Here is a 24,281-nt window from a genome sequence, read left to right as displayed (position 1 = left end):
AGAAAACAAGTCGTGAAATCTAGGACGTCTAACATTTCTTGAAAAACAACATCCTATGGCCAAGTATATTTAAATCCACGTCATTTTAACACTATTTTCATGACGTCTTAATCGACAAGTTGAGTTTACTAAGCCTAGAGAATTGTAGTGATGGGTGACAAGAACGTTTACAATATAAAGTAAATATGTTAAAATTTTGTAGTTGCAAGAAAGTATTTATGCAGGAATTATCCACCGAAGACGAAAAACTAAGCAATTTTAAATCTAAGAAATAATTATTTTTTCCGCGAGTGCATCGCCGAATCTAAATCATTTACTTTTTCCAAGCAGGAAATATTGTCACATTGTTATACAGGACCATATACTCAATCTTTGCCGAAACGTTTAAAATAATTGTTAGTATTGAACGCTTTTCCTGTTTCAACAGTTCAATTGAAATCAAGAGTATCCTGCTGTTTTTCATTACTAGTTTACTTCACACAGAAAGGGGGCTTATCTCTCAATAAACGTATCTTCCTTTTTGTGCAATCTCTTTATTATTTAGCTATATGGGAATCTCTAGACTTTTCTCGGAAATTTCCGACGACAATGAATCTCACAGATGAATCTCAATTTCGTCCTGCTTAAGGATTTTGAATCAATAAAATATTTAATTTGCCGTATTCTCAGTCCTTGAGACTACAAATCAGGCATTTCTAATTCAAATAAAAACTTCTGATTATTGTAAAATTGAAAGTGTCTTATGCCAAAAAGCTTTGCATCTTGATTTTTAATCGTATTCCAGGAATGTACCTGCACTTGAATGCATTAGTCAAAAATAAATTGAAAGTTATGTGCTTAATGGCTTTTGAACAGAATAAAAAATACATAAGTCAATAGTCATAACTTAAGAATAAATTGGGAATTTCCGCAATTTTTTGTGCAAATGTGAAGCTTACTTGTGCTTCTTGTACGCTGGACGACAGAGAAATATACCGCTAACCTGCCGATTATTTTCAATGAAACATGGCTGTAAAGCTTAAGGAAAATTGCATTTATACTTTACGCAACTGCAATGTTGTATTCAGTACTTAAAGGTTTGAACGATCACATTTCAGTCATAGGGAGACTTTCATTTCCTTTTCCATATTTTTAAACTTTTCCTATATTGAAACAAAAAATCTAAATAGCATCTGCATGGAAGATGCTAATTTGTTTTGTTATGTATTTTACTGCGGTACTTTTATATATAGCTAGTATAATCAGAACTCTTTATCATTAGGGCAATTTAAGTGGAATATGGCATTTTAAATAATAAAAGAGCGTCGGCTAAATAAGAGAATAAGTAAAAGACTAACGTAAAATAAGAATAAGAATAAGTAAAAACAAGTTGAAGAATAAAGTAGACAAAAGATAGAAATTAGTCAAATTATTGTGGTCCTTAGTTATAGTAAATCACAAACTGCATCACAATACGCAGGGACTTACCAATCATGTAGCAGTTTTTTTCTATGAAGACGTCTTATTCACAATTTGTCGGACATTTTCTAAGTAAGTCATACGCTTAAAACTTTTTAAATGAGCTGTTGTTCATTTCTCAGTTCTCATAGCGTTCTTTAACAGATGTTTACAATGGTAAAAGCTTTAGCAACTAAATTGTATTAAATTTGACCGGATTTCCTTCTTATGCAAAATTAACGTAAGCTATGACGTTAATACAAGGAGGCGCAAGATGAACGCAAAATGTTGCAATGTTGCAAAAACGTTCACAACTTTGTTGTGCGGACGATCTCTAATAATAACAAAGCTATGGTTCTTTGATTTTTTTCTAAGAAATGTAGATTTATTTTGTGGAGTAAAATTTACTCACAAACACTTTGTACAACACTTTAAAATGAACGTGTTATAATCCGTTCAACGACAACACACTTTAAAATGAACGTGTTATAATCCGTTTAACGACAACAAAAACTTACACCGCATGTTATATGGGTAGATAAGGCTTTAAACTTTCGAAGAACAAAAATTCTGAATCACTGCAATGATCTGAAAAAACTATATGGAATAATTTTTTAAATTTGAGGACACATACGATGTAAAGAATTTACAGGGTAATGTTTTTTTATAAGTTAATTAAACTTGCATGTCGAATTACTTAACATGTAAATTTAGACTCCATGCAGTAGCTTTAAATTTCTAAGTATAAAGTCTTTTTTGTGTCTAAATAAAAGAGCAAGTTATTTGATGATAGCTGCATAATTACCATTTGCAAAAAGTTTTCTTATTGATTTCAAATACTACTCATGAACAATAGCTTCTTTAATAATGCATGCAAGTAAAACATTAGCTTTATGACAGTTTTTGACAAACCTCGACTTAAAACCAAAGCTTAAATCTATGAAAATGGCAAGTAGCTATAGGTAAAGCGGACTAATACTTCATAAAAGTAGATGAAATTGAGCAACAGCTTTAAAACTATTTAATTTATTATTCTTTACCCCCGTGTCACCATGATACAAACAGCTGAGCTGTGGCCAAAGATTTAGCGATCATGGATGCAGGTGGCAAGAAGAACTTATTTAAATATGAATATGCATATAGTGAATATATAGTTTTATGTAAAAACTCGATCTTCATCAATATAAGGTGAGAACAGTAAAGTTAACCATTGAGAAAAAGCATATGTCATTAGGACAGTTCAGTTCAAAGCGCCCACAGAACATTTATTATAGCTACAATTCAGATTTTATATTATAGAGTCCAAAGATCAAGCGTCAAATTTGTAAATTAACTTTCACGCCTTCAGTTAGTGGCCAATTCACAAGCATCTTTGATCTACCGGTCAATACATGCAAGACATATTCTCATGTTTTTTATGCATTGAACAATAAGGGAAAGAAGTACAGTTCAAACATTTGATATTTTGCTAATGTCAGTATATTAAAATATTGCTTTACTCATGGCGATTGAGATAGCTGGGTCGTTAAAATTAAGACGTCAGCACATTTAGCTACATGTAGGTTCGTCATAGGTATTTTTATACATGGCTAGTATATGCTAAGGCTAAGGACAAATTTTGCTTTTCAAATGGTAAAACGACGTCTTTAATAATTACAAATGACGCGTCAATTTCAAATTTCCTTTAATAATTATAATTCACTACCTATATCTATAGTGTTATGACGTTTTGTCATAACTCATGACTTCAACCTGATTATGATACATACCTGTTATCAAATTGGCACCCACTTTTAGATATGTTTTACTAAACAGGCGTAATAATAACTTATACATTATAGCTAATGGACTGACAAATAAATATGGAAAACTACATATATTGGAACAAATGGAGACACCCAATATCTATTTATACTTATTCAAATATTTGATGCTTTCTCCAGCCAACGTGTACTTAGAAAAAAAAGTTAAACATAATTCATATCTAAAGGTATTTTGACATTATACCGCAAAGTAAGGTAACGCTGCGCAACTGGGCATGTAACGTTTTTATTGGTATTTATTCATTTCTTCAGATAATATGTGGAATCATTGCATGTTATTTTAGCGAACAAACGGTTGCAATGTAAGAGACAAAAACGAATGTTTGGTTTTGTCATATTATAAATGCATTGAATATATGACATTCATGAGATCGCATAATTCTATATACTGAATGCATATGAATGAAAACTGCATTAAAATCAAGTTTCACGAACGAAACTAAAAAAAAACTTATAAATGATCTTTAAAATATATATCAAAAAAAGCAAAACAATAAAGCTAAAAATTTTGAACGAGGCCCGTTTCAAACTTCGCATTTTATTTACCGCCGAATGCATTTAAAACAAGAGAAAATGTGATAAAATTCCTCATTATCTTTTGTTTTAAATGCATTCGGCTCATGTAAAATGCGACGTTTAAAACAGGTCTAAGCGCAATTTCCATTAACTTTATCGTTTTCTCATCGCCGTTCTACAAGTGTGTTTTGAAAACTATGATAATTTGAATACACTATATCTGAACTTTGTTTACCGCTATATTGACAAATTTAGCTAAAATATCTATACTTTTATTCATTCATTGAAAAATTGAGCTTCCATCAAATTTAAAAAATGGGTTCAATGCTTTGCTTCTGAATGAAAAGCAAATACATAAACCTGTACAGAAAGTAATTACTAGGAAAATGCAAGTTCTTAAAGGTAGGAACATATAAGTTTTATCAAAATATATAATTTGTACATGTGGCAAAAGATCTAGAATAAAAACTCTTTATTTTTCTAGTAAACACAAATAATGCCATTGTGTGTTATTATCGACAATCGAATCACTTACAATTTATTCTGACTTAACTAACAAACTAACAATAATGAAAAAGTCGAGTATACCTTGTAAAATTTCTCCGTTTGAAATCATTTCTTACAGCTATTTCTTTAGGTCTGTCTACTGTGCAAGCGAAAATACACACAAAGACTTGCGGCATACAAAGTCAAATGTTTATAATTAAAGAATGAGATTTGCGTATTGATAAGCCTTGTTGGTATTCATTTTTTCAAGATTTAATATGTTTTAATGTTTTAATTAAAAAAGATTTATCAAGCCTACTAATATTTTGAAAAATGTCATAATGAGACATTTTACGATATGATTGCTTTCATTTTTAAGAAAAACCTTTTGTAACTTCCTGATTTGATGATGATAATATACATGTTTGCACTAATGTCTTACGCAATTTTCAATAAATATAATATTAGTAAACATTACTTGTGTTTACAGGCTTAGCTGACTAATGGCAAAAGCGTTAAGAAGCTGAGCCCATAAACGATTTTTCTATAAAATCTCAAGGGAGACATTTTTTGTTAAATTACCAAATTCTAATTTATGGAAAGCTTTCGCTATATTATAATCAAGTTTAGAATTACATAATCATATCTTACATCAACACTAATCTTGTAACACGTGCAAAAGCCAACACTAAGATATTTTCATAATATAAAAGCAAGTCTATTTTTATCTTTATAAAATACACATTAAACGACTATGAACATTCATTCTAAAAATGGATGTTTCATAAGCAGGTAACCATCTTTTTCATTTCACAAGACATATTCCCTATTGTTTACAATAATTATGAGACACTTTTGCGTCACGTTTACGACCAGGTGCTATGCCAGCTGTATATACTTAAGCTCTCGTACACAACTGTCTTCGTATGCAAAAATGATTTTCTAATGATAAAACTCATAAAAGCTTTCTTCGAAAATATGAATAAAGAAAATCAAATGCATGTATAAAATTGGAAAATAAAAATGAATGTAATGTTGTAAGCTTCTGTTGTTGTATCTTACATTTGCTACGAATTCATTAACGATAAACAATTCAGTAATTAATGATTAAAGCAAATACACTTTGACTCATAAGATGGACCACAAATATAGTCACTCTAAACCAGAATAACAATTATGTTACAAGTTGAGAAAACCAAAATTACTTTACTTTAAGTATTTACAAATAATGATAAACATGAAAAGTACATCTACAGAATAACAAAATTCAGTTGACAAATGAATACATTACAAACTTGTATTTGGTAACAAATAACATTGTAATGTATTTGTCCACTATTTGGATACTTTATTAATAACGATGATTCAACTTTAATGATTTATTAAAAAATTCCTTCGTAGTATTATTCAAAATGATAAAAGAGTTTAGAAACATGCAAACTTACAAATACTTAATAAACGACTCCTGCAAACTTCAGCCATAGGAAACAACTTCGCACCTACGATATCTCTGTGATACTAATGATAAGATACATATTTAAATTAAGCGCATGCGTATTGATTCCTCTTATATTACAGACTTTAAAGTGGAACAATCATTAACAGATAATCTGGATGGGGTGTTAAACAACACTGCTGTGGTGACCTGAACTGCCCTTATCAGGAATCGGGACAACAATATACCGTATCTTTTCTTTAGGCTATCGCCATACAAAGAAAATTATATTCCTGCTTGATAGTCACTCTTTCTCCCACTTAAATATTCTCCCAATAGTTTTGTAAAACGTAAAAACTAACATATTAATCATTGCATCGAAGTTTCTTGGAAACAAAATATAATGATTGTAAATAGATTCTTAGAGTTTTAAAGTTATGTCAATTTTAAATGCACAAGACCAAAACACAATAATAAATCTATACTCAACAGGTAGAGCGGCGGACTAGTACCCGAAGGTGCGAGTTCAAATCTCGTCCAAGTCACGTGTTTTTCATGTGCATATTAAAAACCGTGTTAGGATTAATATATAACACGCTTATTAATGACTTGTAATAAAGTTTTTTGTAGTTTGCAGCCAAAAATCAATCTGCGGTAGAATCTTCAATAGCTACACCATTGTCTGCAGCCATTCATACACCTATATCTCTCATAATAGCCTATATAACGGCATTAAACAGACATTTACAATATTGCGTGCGGTGAAAAGTAAAAATAAATGCTGCGTGGTTTTCTTAAAAGCAAGCTGGTCTACTAACTACTGAGTCAAATTCTCCATATCAAAAATCTGCTTGTTTTCAAATAAGACTGAATGATAAATTTTTGAAACCAGATGATTTTGTCGTAATTTTTTACATGTTGCAGGTAACTTTTAATCATTTTGAATGGATAATCCAAATAAGTCCTAGCTTCAAGCTTATTAACTCTATATGAAAAAGAGAAGCCAATAGTATACTACAACTGTTTTAATGAAAGATTTTTATACTTGCTTGCATTTGTTACATTGCAATGTAGCTATCAACGATTCACACATATTTGTAAATGTAGATCGTCCAGGTTGGTATAGTCCTGAGAAGGACTGTTTTTGTTGTTGTTGACTGACGTTTCGACAACCTTAGCTGTAGTCATCTTCAGAGTCAACGTCAGTCAACAACAACAAAAACAGTCCTTCTCAGGACTATACTAACCTGGACGATCTAAATTTACAAACATGTGGCGATGCTCCCGGGTTCGGACCATTTACTTTATTACGATTCACACATAGGTAAGGACATATCTTTTGCACTGGTAGATGAAGTTCAGAAATTCTCTTCATGATATTGGAAAAGTATTTAGGACTTTCAAGCGATTAATAATTAGCTGGAAAATACACAAATGTGGGAAAAGCAGAATTGATGGACAAACAGTGATAGCTCTGAGTTTGGTATGAATACCAGCTCCACATTACGAATGGAACTTTGTATCACTTCATTCCTTCCCGAAAGAGGTGTTGGAAGCTTAACTTTTAATGTTAAAAATTACCAATTGTGGAGTTTTAATATTAATCTCTTTTTTCAGAGATTGTGGTCCATGCATGTGAGGTCAAATAATTACAACCTCCGCCAATTTAAAATTCAGATGAAACAATTTCTTCAAAACTTATGTCTTCATTGAAAATTTAATGGCGAATTGGCAATGTAGCCCGACACTAAAAACAGAAAATTAATACGTCTACAAAATATGAAGATGTGCTGTATATACATAGTGATACATATATATTGCCTGCTTTGTTTGCAGGGCTGGATTAAGAGGAGGGTGTTGTGGGCGGTCACCAGGAGTCCTGATTTTTAGGCCCCCGCCTAAAGCAAATATTTTCAATGTAAATATTGCTTTTATGTGGCAAGAGTAATGCAAAAACCGCAACAAGGAAGATAGGATTTTCATATTACAGACAAAATTTCGAGTGCTTCCATTAGACGACACTTGGTGTTTCATTACACACTATGATTGGCATCAAATTTTATGTTAGTTAAATACATCTTAAGAAATGTTGAGCTCATCATTGTAAGAAAATCATAGTTGGAAAACAACTTTTGTATATAACGCTTTAGCGGGAAAACCCTTAGTAAATATCAAAGTTCTTATTACACTTATTTATTTATTTCTAAAACAAAAAAAAATATTAATTTTTTTATAGTTTTTGAGGATAAAGGTTGTCATTTGGGGAGAGGGTAGCTTTTGGACAGCCAGGGGACCCCGCGAAAGCTTGATCAGTCCCTATTGTTTGCAAAAGCGTGCATTAAAAGTACAACTGCATGTTTAAAATGACAAAAAGTTTTCATTAACGGCAATCAATTAATGTCAATGCTGTAATGATAATCAATTCGATATTTATCGAATTAACGTCTGTTGACTAAAAGCATAAGTCATAATGCCCATAAAAGACCGTTGGCTCTACTTGCACAGAATGTAAGATTAAAGTCACCACAATGCAACTTGCTGACGAATTTGAACGACGATTATTTTCTACTTTGTAAATATTATGAAAAATAACTTGGTAGGTTGCTGTACCCAAAAATAATTCAAAATAAACGTCTAAAGTCCTTATCATTTTGGTAAAAGTTAACTTAAATATGGTAAACCAAAAGTGCTATAAATGTCTTAAAATGAGACGTTTGTTGACGTGTATTTTAAGATAATGCATGCTTCATTTTTTCCTAGCATCGTGTATCGGCATTCCTATTTGCGTTCCAGAGGCATCCATCATAAAAATATCAGCTTACAGCGTAAGCATTTTGTCATACTTCCTTCTTAATAAGCTTTCCTAAGTGCTTTGTATTTGAACTATTTACACTGCCTTCATTTCCGACGTAATTGTATGAAAATTTTTCAAGTATTATCTTTTATATAAAGGTGCGGCTTACCACATCTCTTGAGATTGCATTTCTTTTGATAAAATTTAGTGCTGCATTATTATCATATTTGACCTAATCAACGAACCACTTCATTATCAAATGAATCAAATTTATTCGAAAACAATACCAAGAGTTAGTCAGCATTCACTAAATTTAAATTACGATCTCAGACTTTAACGGCGTCGCAATAAACATTTTGTGAAAACAATCGAAAAACATGTCAACGTACTTTTGATATTAAGTTTCAAAAGAACGTTATTTTGTTGCCATGCATACAGAAAGCAATAGAACAAACCTTTATAGATGACGTATATCTTCAATAACGTCCCTCGACTGACCAGTAAGCGAACAGAAGATGTAACTACAAACTTCGAGTTGATTCATTCATCAAATTGCATCAAACAGTACCGCTGATTAACCTGTAAAGTAAAATAATATAAAAGGTGTGAAATGACGGTGACGCACACAGCAGCTTGCAATAATATGGTTTTTATGCATGGTGAAACACAAATCCGGAAGTTCTAGTAGACTGAGCCTGCTGATCTTGGGGGGGGTAAAAAAGTCTTTCGATCACTACTTCTCTAATTTTTATAACTCTTAAACGCATTCTGTATTAAGTGAGTTTCGTTTTACAGTAATTATATACATGTTTTTAGTTGTAGATGTACATTTACAATTATGTAAACGATACTCACGGGTTAAAACTTTTCACTTTAGTGATTATATAGTTTAAAAGGGATTATGAATAAGACAACTCTCTACGATAGCTGTGATGGTGGTTTGAACGGAACTTCTTATTTATAAAAATCGCTAATAAGCCTTTATTCTTTCAATAAAGAATCAAGCGACACTTCAGAAAAAAAAGTAAAAAAAGGAAATTTGCTAAACAACTGTCATAATGTTACTTTTTATAAAAATAAACTTAAGAACTATAGCAAAGACGTTCGTGGTGAAAAAGTTAACATTCTTTTTTCATCATCGCCCTCTGCTACTATATCAGTGCTAGACAACAGGAAGCTCTTGACTTGAGAAAGGCCCTTGTCTGGCAGGTATAGTAGGAACAAATGAAACATTTTCACAGTAGTGTTCCGCGTTCAAAAAGAACTTAACCGCTACACATCAAAACTAGACGTCTTTATTTTTATTTCTCTCATCGTTCAGCAGCAACCTATTCAAACTTGAATGAATACACTTCTCTCATCGTTCAGCAGCAACCCATTCAAACATGAATGAATACACTTCTCTCATCGTTCAGCAGCAACCTATTCAAACTTGAATGAATACACTTCTCTCATCGTTCAGCAGCAACCCATTCAAACTTGAATGAATACACTTCTCTCATCGTTCAGCAGCAACCCATTCAAACATGAATGAATACACTTCTCTTCAGCATATTCAAACTTGCTATTCAAACTTGAATGAATACGATCGTTCAAAAACATGATTATCAAATCAAAGATTTTAAAGAGAAATTCATTGTCATGCAAGAACTGCACTGGCCATACACGACAAAAATGGCTATTGCAGTAGCGTAAATCAAGTAAATAAGCTCTTATGAAGAAAAAAATATCTATAGCTATAAGCCTATAAATAATTTTATGTATAAAAAAACTTGCCACCTTCAAATGTATAGCTAATGTTGGGTCTAGTTCCCTGATACTACTAAAAATGTTCCTACACATACTCAATTTTGCCTTCCAGTGATTTGTATGCAACCCAAATGTGAAGTTGAAGCAAGGACAGGTACCTTCACATAAACTACTAAGGACGCCATTTAGAATTGTGGCGAAAGGTGGACTCTTAGACAAATAAAACATTTCAAAAACCAAACCAAGACGTTTGCAACTATTTACCGACGGAGAAGAAGCATATTTTAGTCGTACATATTTAGTCGTACACTTTTCAAGATGGCAGCTTGCTTAGTAAATTGAGCTCAACTTTACTGCTTTTTCCAATCGATTTTATGCATTCATACACCAATCGTTTATCAATATTAAATGAAATGCATGAAAAGTTAATAAACCCAAATATCAGTTTCGTTTCAAAATCAAAAATACGAACTTTACCATTTAATGTAATGGAGAGCTGGCTATCACATCATTCTATATCATGTTTATAAAATCTTCGCGCCCAGATTTTATATAACATATGCACTATCATAAGTTTTTTTCTGTATTCCATAAAATGCTTGTATAGAACTGAAGATTGAGAGTGTAAATTATATTCCAGTCCTTGAGAGTTAATTATAACTCTTTTGCTATATCATTTAATTATTTAAAAACTCTTTTGCTTAGTGCTGTAAATTATTCAAAAATTGCAAGAACTATATAAGACAAACAATGAATTTTTCGACAAGACAAACCTGTAAAGATGAGCATTGACCCATAAAGTTCACTGCAGTCAAAATGATCGAAGCACAATTTGAGCACAAAGCAATACAAACAAAGATCATACCAGCATGCATGATATGGCAACAATAAATAATTGTAAAAATTATCAACAAAAAATGCCATAAGAGCATTAACTTTATCAATCATTTTTATGTGTGGCAGCCAGCGTGATAACAAAAGTAACGACTTCTGAAGCCCTTTTAATTGTGTCGCTCGCCTTTGAAAATTTAATGTAAACAGAAACGCATCCATTAAGATTTACTGCAAATTCACACTTCAAATGTGATAAGAAAGTACAAATGAAAATTTCTATAGAAATTATATTGAATAATCTTTCGAATTTTATGAGATAAGAAAACTCAAACTATTTCAGAGGGAGCAGATGCCAAAAAATCTTCGCATCCAGGTGGGTTCTGTCACTGTGCGTACATAATATAGCCATTCATTATCTCATGGATTTTTGACATAATAGGTTTTTTTGACATAGTTATGGCAATCTTAACATGCACCAGGGCTCTGTGTATAAGTAATAATCCAAACTTATTATTTATTATTTCTTTCTTTTTTATTTGCTTATTATATTGATGAGTAAAACCATGGACTTTTTTCGTGAGGTTACTTATTGATTAAAGTAATGTACTCGAAATTAAGGTCAGGGAGGTTAGTAAAAGTTCCTTAGCGTGCCTCCTGACTTTCACTCAACCCCCCCGGCTTTCGAGTACATTTACTTACGCACAAAGAAACCTCACGACGATGGTTTTTTATAATTGTCAATGTCGTAACTCGCCGTGACTATTTTCTAAAAAATCCATCATCAATGATAATAACAGCATATATATTTCCGCAGAGATGATTTCGTATAGAAATGTACTTCGTTGTTCTGCGATCAGTTTACTCACTTGTCTAATGATGTCTTGCGTGAAATAAAATTCTTCGATTTTCAAATGGCTACGTTTAAAATTTAAAACATTACGTTGGGAAATTGTCTTTGTAAATAAAAATCTGTGTCCAGCCTTTTGAAAAGAAAATAGCTCAAGAGTAGATTGTAGTTACGCTAATTATTGGATCGCGCTATTTTTTTTGGTTCCCGGCCAAGTACTATAGGAAATTAAAAAACCGTCTTTATATTTCTTATACGTCTGCATAACAATAAATTGATATGTACATTGCAGAATCCTGTCTAACCTCATTTGACAGTCCATCATCTTAGCAAACAAGAAGTGGCTGTGAGCTAATAAGTGATGCAATCTTTTCTTTAATTTGGTCTCCTCAGTCGTACCTATATTACACAGCATTCCTCACCAATGTATCAAGACGTTCATGCGTGTACTTGTATTACCCCTCTCATATGCTTTCTCCAAATTGACAAACACACAATGCAGCTCCAAAAACACTTTTTGAAAAAGTTCATGAAAATGTGTACGAGTTCATATAAAAAATTCGGAAACTGCTCATCAACTGATGAATAATTGTAACGAAGAAAATATATGCATGTAATGATGGACAAAACAATTTCAATTATACGTGCAAAGCACTAAAAATGTGTTCATTTCAAATATTATGTTATTATAACTTCAGGGCCTTTCAATATACTAGATACTTGAGAACAAAGCATATTTTGTCAAATTATTTACAAAAAACGAACGAAACTCTTCGTTGAACATGTTAACTTTTTTAAATCCTGATTCCTGTATTTAATTTAAATCTTACGTCTCTGCAGCTGAGCTTCTACTTTTGTGAACAGATAATTACATACATTGCAAATAGAATATATTAAGCACTTGCAATCTACAAAAACATCATTCTTCTTCATCTGCATCATAAAATTGATACCGAAGAAAACATTTTATCTCGAAAAAATGATAGGAGGAGAACGCCTTTGTGATGAAATATATCAGTTTGCATATTCATTCTTCATTCCGGCGATCAATCTCACATTTTTACATTCAAACATGAAATATTTGATGTTAACACGGGTGTTAACTACTTAACTAAGCAATAAACTAGCCGTTACTATTTAGCAATAAACTAGTCTTTGCTATTTTTACATATGGTATTTTAATTCATTTTTATGGTTGAGCAATAGATTCATTTGCAAAACGTTCACAACTATGCTCATTCAAAGAAAATAAATAGAATTAAAAATAACATTCGCTATATTGTTCAAAGACCTTCTTGAAATTTTTTGATTCAAATCATACAACAATATAGCCATATAAAAGCCTTGATAAAAACAATAAAAACATCAACACAAGAAGTGGAGAAGATGCGTGCACATCTGCAAAAAACGTCATTAAAATTTCCCTATTTGGAGGCGTTTTAGCATGAATCGTATTATCTCGAAGCGCAAATTATTATCATTTTCTTTTATGTCTGGGGATGCAGATTTTATGATATAAATGTTTAGATAAAGCAAAACTATTTTTGTAAAGACTAAACACAATCAGGGTAAAAAGTAAAAACGATTAAACGGATAAAAAGAAGATAATACGTAAATGATAACGTCGAATAATATGGAGATTTTACGTAACCTTGGTTTAAGCATACATTAAGAATTATCTCATAAGCACACTTCAAAACTTAAACTGCAAAAAAAGCATTCTATGTAAAACTGCATTACAAATCATACATGAATTTTGAAATACATATGAAATGATGCAAACATACAAATTTTAAATTGAAAAAAAAGATTATCATGCAGCGACATGATGCAGCTGTCTTTTATATCAATGATTTCAATTAGAAATCTGTATTCAATTTTAGAAAAGTTGTGGCGGCATCATATCCAAATGAGCATTTTCAGACAATAACATACCGATCTTGTTGTATTTACGAAAAATCTCTAATCGTCAAAGCACTAAAAATGAAAAAAATGTAAAAAAAACAACTTTCAGATTTACGAGGTAAATGCAAAAAACACTTTATGAATATGCGTTTAACCATAAATGCAAACTTTTGAATCAACAAATATATTTTCGTGTAAGTATTAAGGAAAATTTCATATCACACACACCGAGTAAAATATATTTTGACAAAGCATTTCCTCGTGTATCGTAAATGGTTACGTATATATGTGTAAACATAGACTATAGTAGCAACATATAATCCGTAAGAGAATGATTTTTATGTCATTTGCCCTAAACCATGTAGGTTAAATTTTGTTTAACATATTGCTGTTAGGTAATTTATATAGTACATAAGCTGTCAAGAGCTATGCATGATTCCAATATGTATTTATAGAAGTTTCATGTGCATAGCTTACAGTCAAACCAACTACAACGGTATGCAAAAATGATTTGGAATTAAACATCATTTTTGGATAAACATCACTTTTAAATTCAGCGTAGGCACACATTTGATAAAGTATAGATTATAAATGAATTTTACTTTGCCAACTTACCTTGATTGAATATCTAAAACCAGTTTGTTTATTTAGTCGTTTCAAGAAAGCGAAACTGAAATATCTATCAGCGAAAAGAATTTTCATAAAGGATGAGTGTAGCTATGATGTTGATTCTCTTTTAAAAAGTTTGACTTAAGAAAACTCGTCGCAAAACTGCCAATTTACCGTTTTACGTTCAGCGCTACATTAACGAAGGTAAAAGTGATTACGTTATATAGATCGAGGCAGGATGATAATTTACAATATTATACCAATCACATCAATGATTAATGACTTAAGCTTCTTAAGCTAAGTGTAATGATGTTTCTTTTTTTACTTGGAAGTTTAATTACAATAGAATGTTTTCCGCCTTGAATCAACTAATATAAAACGTTTAAAAGCAACTCTTCATGGTGACATTCTACATAGAAGTCGATAATAGACACCTGAAAACGTTTATCACGTAATTTAAACTTGAGTAAACAAAACTTGTATATAATGCAGGTTTCTTATTCATCTCAATGGAACAAAGTATAAATCTTTTACCAAGAAAGCAATAGCTACTGAATACAGTAGTTTTTGTGGAATTAAAGTTTTTATGCAAACATGCAATGGTTTAATACAGATGGCTGATAGCAAAATAAAAACCGATAAAATAGATAGGAAGATATTTTTCAAGTGTTCAAGCCAGAAGGTTCGACATTGGGATTAACAAAAAAACGTCATGCAGAAATAAGATCAGTGTTGCCTTTCGATAGTCAAAATACTGTTGTAATAAAATAGACTAAGAAAAATAATCAAGAGTGGCTTGGCAAAATTAAACCGAGAAACAACAAACATATCGTTCTTTCATTTAAAGGCCGATCGACAAAATACTTCCCCTTAAAAAATATCCATAACTTTTCACGAATACTTATCATCAAACTTAATATCCCTGCTTGTGGTGCCACTGTATATATCCCGAACAAAAATTCTTTGCTCCGAATCGTACACTAACTAAATAAAGTAATATCACACTTGGTCTATTCAATTGGAGCAATTTAAAATTTGCAACTATATAGCTACCGCAAAAGAAATCCTCTTCTTTACTTGATATTATCGATTACAGTGCATATAAATTTGTTTCGATCCTATTTGTGTTGTAAAAGTAATGTCAATGCTTTTTCAGTTGTAAAAGCAATTAACTTTTTAATTAAAAATTCGTTGCTCTTAAAACACCAATTTGACTTAGTTTTTCGTGCGTTGCACTTTCTATTGATTTATAATATTGAACGATGTAAAAGGCAATTTATGCCGTCAATTCTATGAATTTGTTAAGTAAATGTACGTCATTATTGGTTCAAAGTTGTTGAATCGACAATCGCTTATGTCCGTCAAGCTGCCACTGTCGAGAAGGCGTGTTCCTTTTCCATTTTGTCTGCTTTTTCATACTTTTAAAATAAATGCCTTAGAAAGACCGCGATACATCTAAACAGACTTGAGAATGATTTTTCAAAAAAATTTCTCAATAATAAAAATAATTGTCAATATAACTAATAAATAATTGAATCTAAACCAAAAGACAACTAGTATTATTTCATCTTCTAAAACGGTATTAGCCTGTTATTTCTTGTGAAGTGGGAGCGTTTTTGTTTTGTCTGTGAACAGAGACACTCAGAAAGCCATCTCACATATTATGTGGTGCAAATGATTCGATTAAAATGAACATGTAATGTCCATTAAATCCGGTCTATCAAGACTTCAAACAACTTTACAATTCACAATTATCTTTTAATGTAATCCTAGACAAGTTGAAGAGGTGTTGATTTTTGCGGCAACAACACCAAATACAGGTTACATTGAGAAAAATTTTAATATACATAGCAAACACAACATATTAAATATCTCTATCGTAAAATCCGTTTAAATTTAAAATTACTTTGCTCAATAATCATCGAAACTAAAAGGATCATTGGGTGTTAAGCATGCTGAACGCCGTTGATTTCGTTTCCTTTTCTCACCCAGTATTTGTGATGAAAATATCATTTTGCTCGTTGACTTTGGTCGCTTTTCTTGGGCCTTTCTGTTTGTAATTTCGGAAAATGGAAGCCCCACGCTTTTACGAGTTTTCCTTGATTGCTGTTTTAAAAAATTTGATTGGGATTCATAGCAACTTTCATTCTTGCATTTTTTGAGACGAGATATCGTTACTTCAGCCAATTGTTCCTCTTCATGTGTTTCTTTATGAGGAAATACCTTAACCTTAACGGGAAGAGAGGACGGCTGCACTTGCAGCTTTCGTTTACATTGTGAGCTGTTGCGAGACGAAGTCCTTGAAGTTGATGTTGTGGGCTCTGAATCAGAATGACCATCCTCTTGACTCTCACGTAGTGCTCGTAGAAGTTTAACCCGCTCTGCAACATTACTTGAAAATACATCATCTTCCTCTTCAAAAGTTTGTTCAGAACTTGCAACAACCCCATCTGGGTAGAGAATAGTTGATATCGATCTTCTCTTACATCTTGTATTATTATCTGGTTCTTCGCTTCTTTTCCTTTTAATATTCAAACCATCACAAGCAGAATCGTGAGAAAATGCTATGTGATCATTCTTTTCGACAAAATCAATGCCATCCGTACAATCTGTAACAGGCAGGTCTGTTTTCAAATCTGCTTCTTTGTATGGTTCATCAACAATAGTTTTATCAAAATCGGATGTGGGGTTCATCTCATCGACGCCTTTAATACTTTCTATCATTGGACGAATCACATCGTCTTCATTATTTGATACAACTTCTAGAGATGAGCCAAGGAAGAAAAAACCTGGAGTGTAGTACGAGGTAAGAACTCATCATATTCTGAACATGAAGAGAATACACTAATTTGTTCGTCCAATTCGTATGGCTCGATCGGAGAAAGCGAACAATTAGCTAATTCACTATTTTTTCTACGAGCACTCCAAATTTCTTTGCTGTCATCTTTACTACCTGAACACAATTTGTAAGCAACATGTTTAAACTCTTTCTTTACGGGCAAACGACGACGATCTTCTTCAATTTCAATGTTAACCGAGCATATTTCACTTTTATTTTCCTCTAGTGAACTTTGATTATCCTTCTCTTGATTGAAATTAAATGATTTGACAGACGAAAAGTTATTGTCTAATTCAGCGGGCTTTTCGTTGCTATGATCAATCACAACATTTGACTCTAGCTTATTAAGATTACAAACCATAGAATTCGCACTCTTCTTGTAGTGGGAGGTATGGCCAAAATTTATGTTCAACGAAAGATAATTATCTTCGTGAGTTGATAAAGATTTAAATAAACTTCTAAACGGTCCTGATTTTGGAGGACCAAACTCGTTGAGAAAACCATCACTGTTAACCCTCAAGTACCTCAATGGACGAGTTTTGTCCAATGGAGGGACTAAGGCGTGTATTTTGAGATGGAATTTCTGGACTATCGCCATTTAAATTAACAGTATTCTTAAAATTTCAAAATTTCCGTCAAAACTCTGTCCGTTTTCCCATGAGTTAATAATGGACGAGCTCTTTTTTATGTCCCCATCAGATAAACTACAGCATTTGTGTAAATCTTTTGGATGTTTATCTACCTTATTATGACGACTTCTCTTTAGCTTTCCGCTGTCTACATTACTGATGAACGATTGATTCGAAGTTTCATTTCTTCGTGAAAGCCGAAGGGGTGAAACTAAGTTAACATTGTCAGCTTCAAAATCATCAAAATTTTCACAACTATAAAAAACAAAAATAAAATACATCTTAGTTCACTTAATTAATCGATATGAAAAGTTGGATAAATATTAAAGTATAAAAATACAGCTTTAAAATATGAGGTCTAACTCATTTTATTTTTCATTGGTATATGATAATAAAGTGTAACATCGAGTTTAATACGAAAATATGTTATATAGAATAGGTGCCGTGGCATTCTTGTGTTTAGAGCCTATTTTACGTACGTAGAAAGTTTTGAATGAATTTCGTCACCGATATATAAATGAAATATGGTCGTGTAGTGGGATATAAAGCAATATGTTATGGCGAGTAAACGTTTTTGCTGGGTGAATCAACATAAGCATGTACATATATCTCACCTTTAAAAGATGATTTTCATCTCTTTTCATTCAATAAATAGCCTACCTCATTTTGGCTTCTCCGTTTTCTTGAGTGGAACAGTAACTTTGATGGTTGCAATACTTCTTCGTACGAATTTCATTTAGAAAATTTTCAATTGTTGGGCCTTCACTAATAGCTTTGTCCAAGCTGTTATAGTTCGCGTTCTTTTTTGCAAAGTCTTTGTGTTGTTTACTCTTTAAATGCTAAAAAAGAAAATATTTTATCAATAGTTTATGAATGATGCTTTTTGAACAAGAGCCTATTTTGAACAACCGAAAGACGTAACTTTACAACTTACTATAAAATTCGATAAAAACGATAGAAATGTAAAATTCGAAAACGATAAAAACAATGTAGAAGGGTGCCAATGAAAACATGTTTTCAAAGCATAGAAACACAAAGCAACATTGCTTTCTAGAGTAAAATAGCAGTTTTTTTTAACTATATAGCATATGCATGATCAAATTCAACATAAAAATGAAAAGCTCACTAAAAATAGAAATACTTACTGCATCCAAATCAGAATAACGATTCTCACAGCATTCACAGTAACCATGCCTTGGACGTTCAATTGTTCGTGGTCTTCTACAATACGGCAGTTTACAGATATGTTCAGATATGGATTTATGGGGGGGGGAGGAGGGTTTCACAAAAGCGTATGCACTCCTAACCTAAGAATTCTTAATATCAAAATGGCAGAGAAATGTTTAACGAATTGATGAACATGCCTGATACAATGTTTATGCCTCATTATTAAACTCGAAGATCATCTTTAGTAACCATGTTCTCTGCTCAAGAAAAAATCGATTGACGGAGGTCAGTATATATAGCATATCAGTCGCGTACGTACGTACGTAGTGGCTGCCATTCGTAATTGTGGTGTTACGACTGCATGTTTTGACTATAATATCGTATAGTTAATACTGTATTTTGACAGCTCTATTTATGAAACAATTATTTAATCTTACGTTACCTGCTGCGATACGCATTCAGCACTATTGTAGTCAAGTATGGAATCAAAATACTTACTGGGAAATTTTTCTTGGATCATTGTTTAACACCCGTCGTCTATCAAATGGGCAAGTATTCCAGGCATTGAATGTTAACTTTGGCCAATTCTTGAACTCATGAACCAATGGACGATACTTAAAGTTTAAATCCTCCACCTTGATATAAGTATCTCTTAACTGAACAACCTTTGGTTGTTTTTTCCGAGATAAATGTTCAGAAAATTTTGCTTTGTTTCCTATCTCGCAATCATTAGCTTCTTGTAGCAACGATGACAACCATTTTTTACATTTATCCACTTGAAGAACCTTAACACCCCATGTTTCTGCATTTGAGAGAATGTTAGTGGTACCTTTTCTTAACCCAGTCGATCTTTGAGCAATGGATTTGCCTCTCGTAGTTTGGGTATTCATTTGAATAGAATTATTTATTCCTTGTGGAGAGTCTGTACTCAACGGGGAAGCTCCAGCGTAATTTTTTACTGATGAACTAAACAATTGATACGGACAAACAATGACTATGATACATCGTACGAATTTATTGTATGAAATATGGCAAAGATAATAAATATTATAATTTAAAATAAATTTACTGGTTAACCAACATTTACTTGCAGGAACATCGACGAATTATTTGAAGCAATAATTTGAGACATTTGTAATTAGAAATTAGTATGGAACACAGGATGTCGATCTTTTTTAAATTGTACGATAAATTTCAAATTTTAACCAACATGGTTTCAGACGACTCAAAGGAAAATGCTTTTAAATTTAATACATACGGTATGCAACAAAATTTTTTTTGTTCAAAATTCAACTTTTGTGTTTATTGGGATTATAAAGCCCGCAAACTTGTGACATAGTTTTTCTCTTCTAAGATTAAGGTAGTCTTCACAAATTTTAAGATATTTTGTGGACTTAATCAAATATGTTTGTAGATCGTCCAGGTTGGTATAGTCCTGAGAAGGACTATTTTTGTTGTTGTTGACTGACGTTTCGACAACCTTAGCAGTAGTCATCTTTAGAGTCAAATGAGGAGTAAACGTCAGATTAGCCGTATTTGTTATCTGGTTCTTACGTCATTGTATTTTGTGTACAGGAAATGTGTATTGTCATTGTGAATTAGTGTGAAGTGAAATGTTTTTAGTTGTGAAGTGTGATTTAGGTGTGATGTTTTTAGTTGTAATGTGTGGCTGTCAATTGTGTATTGTCATTGTGAATTAGTGTGAAGTGTAATGTTTTTAGTTGATCGTTTGTTTGTATTGTGAATAAGTCGTTTGTAAGGTGCCGGTAATTGCTGTGATCTGTTCAGGGGGGTTTGTTCCAAGTTGGCATACCAACTTTCTAATGTAAGCCATTGTCTATAGTCAGTACTGTAAGTAGTGCATTTTGCCGAGTCCCAGTCAATGTTGTGCTTTGTGATTCGGTGATGTTCGGCAATGTGATTAGTTTTGTCTTGTTTCTTAGTAGCTCGTTTGTGTTCAGTAAGTCTTATGTTTAAGTTCCTGCCAGTTTCCCCGATATAGGAGGCGTGGCAGTCGGAATAGTTTATTTTGTAAACTGCACCTTGTCGTTCGTTGGGTTGTTCTTTGTCCTTTATGTTCGTTAGTACTTGCCGTAACGTTGTGATTGGTTTATGTGCGACACGTATGTTGTATGGTCATAAGATACGCGAGATAGTCTCAGACGTACCTTTGATGTAAGGTATCGTTGCTGTTGTCACTTAGTTGTTCGTTTCGTTGGGTTCGTTGGGTTTGTAAGTGTTGCGTTTGATAAAGTCAGAGTTATAATTGTTTTTGTCAAAAACACGTTTGAGATTGTTGTTTTCGTTGTGTAGAGCGTCCGTTACAAACCCAACGAACCCAACGAAACGAACAACTCAGTGACAACAGCAACGATACCTTACATCAAAAGTACGTCTGAGACTCTCTCGCGTATCGTACGACCATACAACATACGTGTAGCACATAAACCAATCACAACGTTACGGCAAATACTAACGAACATAAAGGACAAAGAACAACCCAACGAACGACAAGGTGCAGTTTACAAAATAAGCTGCTCTGACTGCCACGCCTCCTATATCAGGGAAACTGGCAGGAACTTAAACAAAAGACTTACAGAACACAAACGAGCTACTAAGAAACAAGACAAAACTAATCACATTGCCGAACATCACCGAATCACAAAGCACAACATTGACTGGGACTCGGCAAAATCATTACTTACAGTACTGACTATAGACAAAGGCTTACATTAGAAAGTTGGTATGCCAACTTGGAACAAACCCCCCCTGAACAGATCACAGCAATTACCGGCACCTTACAAACGACTTATTCACAATACGAACAAACGATCAACTAAAAACATTACACTTCACACTAATTCACAATGACAATACACAATTGACAGCCACACATTACAGCTAAAAACATCACACCTAAATCACACTTCACAACTAAAAACATTTCACTTCACACTAATTCACAATGACAATACACATTTCCTGTACACAAAATACAATGACGTAAGAACCAGATAACAAATATGGCTAACCTGACGTTTACTCCTCATTTGACTCTGAAGATGACTACCGCTAAGGTTGTCAAAACGTCAGTCAACAACAACAAAAATAGTCCTTCTCAGGACTATACCAACCTGGACGATCTACATTTACAAACATGTAACGATACTCCCGGGTTCAAACCATTTACTTTATTAATCAAATATTTTAATAATTTTAAGTTCTTAATAAATTATCATTATTTTTACTATTTTCACTCTTATGTTAGAGTTGATCTCAGACTGTTGCAGTATATCAAAATATTGATAAATATCGTTGTTTTATAATATCTGTTTATCGATATTGGTTTTTTCAGACCTCAACAAGCCAATTTCGCATGTACATATGTACAAATATATTTTTTCTCCCAGTATACTTACAACTAGTTGAAGAAAATAAATCATAAAGACAATCATAAGTAATCTACCCTACCTTCTGGACATAGAGCATGGACTAGGAAGACCAGGACTTGGTAGAGAACTTGCTACCTTTACACAATCATGTGTATTGACATCAGTAACTAAATATGTGATTTCTTTACGAAAAAACTCTTCAATTATCTGCAAAAATAATGTATTAATATATATAATGTATCGTACTAAATGAAAACTAAACATATATTCGCATTGATTCCTTGTTTTATCATGAAACAAACAATATTTTCTTCCAAAACCTTAATAAAATACCTAGTAAATAGTAAGTATGATGTGTAACCAGCTACTTACCCCACCAAGTTGTTGAATAGTTTTCTTTAAACCTGTGGTATTACTACACCCATTTATGTACAAATAAAACAATTTTCCAGATAAGGGACCTGGTTTTTTTCCTGTGAAAGGAAAATCCAGTTTTCGTTTTCCTTTAGGACTGCACTCTATAAAATGAAAGCAAGGAAAATCTTATATTTTATAGATAAAACAAATAATTTAGAAAATTTGATGAAAAATGCTTTGAAAAATATCATCTTCTAAATGCAAAATTCTTCTCGTATAAAACAAATATAGTGCACTAAATTTCTTTCTCTTATGCAACTCAAAACTTGATATTAAAAGATAGTGCAATTCCAATTACATATGTTTTACTCTATGTTTTTTAAAGTTTATTAGCTGGTAAACATCAAACAATGTACAAATTGACATAAAGCAACAAGTATCTTTAATCAACAGTTTATAACTATCAGTTTGGGGAAAAAATGCTCTTTCCTGTTGACTTATATTTACAAAAAAACTAACACAGACATATTCATATACATTCATGACATTTCTTTATAGTTCATGAGTTGTGTTTTACTTGAATCATGTAGTTATTAAAATCTTGTGTTTAACCACTGCAGGCCAATATTTGTTTTGTAAGCGATGCATAAAACCTCTATTTATTACAAACAAACTTGCTCCAATTTAGCCATCTATGAGAGGCAATAGTATATTCATCTTGACATTTTGACAAATTGAAGCATAAATCAAAGACAAACAAATAACAGATATCTTTAAGGGGATAGAAAGATGTCCAGAATATAATTTCATTATTGCCCATCAGTCAAAACTCTAAAGTACATAACAAATAACACTGGCAATACAAAGCAAAGATTTTTTGATTTTGTCCACCCCCCTTTGCATAACATAGATTGATATAGAGTTGTTGGAATGCACAGTTCAACAAATATTTATACTATATAACTATAGATGCTGTATACATGTTTTATCTAGTTTTTTATGACCCCTTTCTAGTTTCTACAATACAAGGAAGAAGAAACCGTCGGCAAAGGCTTCTTTAATAAATAAAGTATCCACATTGCACAATTTTTAGGTAACGTATTTTTAAATGTGCTATGACATGTGACCGATAACACAAAAAAAGTGTATAGCCGAGATAAGATGAACACATATCAATGTTTTTGTATACTTACTATATTTATTTTTAAGTTCGTTAATCGATGGTGTTTTTGTAGGTCGAGGACTCCTTCGTTCAGGTTTGCCAAAATTTGATTTTGTTTTCATGTTTACATTGCTTCGAAGATAAGACATGACTTTCAAAATTATTACACCAGGCACATTTGCTAACGTTTTTAATGACAGGATAAAATCCTAACCAACAAAGATGATACATCAACGATGCACCAAATGAAATAAAAACGATAAAAATTAAAAAACAGTGATGTTCTCGGTGATTGTGTCC

At 32.3% G+C, this 24,281-nt stretch overlaps 2 protein-coding genes and 1 long non-coding RNA gene across 5 annotated transcripts in view; 1 reads left to right on the top strand and 2 right to left on the bottom strand.

Annotated features, from left to right (window-relative positions):
* The window catches only part of LOC124440317 (corticotropin-releasing factor receptor 1-like), a 22,589-nt gene extending 8,040 nt beyond the window's left edge, over positions 1 to 14,549 (bottom strand). The window contains exons 1-3 of one of the 2 annotated variants that reach the window (XM_046990690.1): positions 14,442 to 14,549; positions 13,857 to 13,898; positions 8,947 to 9,070 (exon numbers count right to left, since the gene is read on the bottom strand). The gene's annotated coding sequence lies outside the window, so the exon portion shown is untranslated. Of the gene's footprint in view, positions 1 to 1,467; positions 1,617 to 8,946; positions 9,071 to 13,856; positions 13,899 to 14,441 lie in introns of those variants that run through there. The other variant, XM_046990691.1, reaches the window with a different exon arrangement.
* On the top strand, positions 14,529 to 24,139 carry LOC124440318. 2 transcript variants are annotated; one of them, XR_006946651.1, is made up of 4 exons: positions 14,529 to 14,639; positions 19,316 to 19,389; positions 23,834 to 23,912; positions 24,055 to 24,139. It is a non-coding gene; the product is annotated as an uncharacterized LOC124440318 (long non-coding RNA). The 2 variants fall into 2 exon arrangements; XR_006946652.1 differs by having other exon boundaries at positions 14,537 to 14,639; positions 19,316 to 19,355.
* Positions 16,173 to 24,281, bottom strand: LOC124440315 (protein DBF4 homolog B-like). The gene is made up of 7 exons (XM_046990689.1): positions 24,013 to 24,281; positions 22,835 to 22,980; positions 22,542 to 22,669; positions 19,569 to 20,036; positions 19,049 to 19,124; positions 18,564 to 18,742; positions 16,173 to 18,158 (listed from the first exon to the last, which is right to left on the bottom strand). The coding sequence occupies exons 1-7, from the start codon at positions 24,128 to 24,130 to the stop codon at positions 17,873 to 17,875; spliced, it is 1,401 nt and encodes a 466-aa protein (XP_046846645.1). The 5' UTR covers positions 24,131 to 24,281; the 3' UTR covers positions 16,173 to 17,872.

The sequence above is a fragment of the Xenia sp. Carnegie-2017 genome, unplaced genomic scaffold (genome assembly GCF_021976095.1).
Source record: "Xenia sp. Carnegie-2017 unplaced genomic scaffold, XeniaSp_v1 HiC_scaffold_2, whole genome shotgun sequence".
In the NCBI taxonomy this organism is placed as follows: domain Eukaryota; kingdom Metazoa; phylum Cnidaria; class Anthozoa; order Malacalcyonacea; family Xeniidae; genus Xenia; species Xenia sp. Carnegie-2017.
Note: the sequence above shows the minus strand (reverse complement) of the source record. Positions and strands in the feature narration are given on the sequence as shown.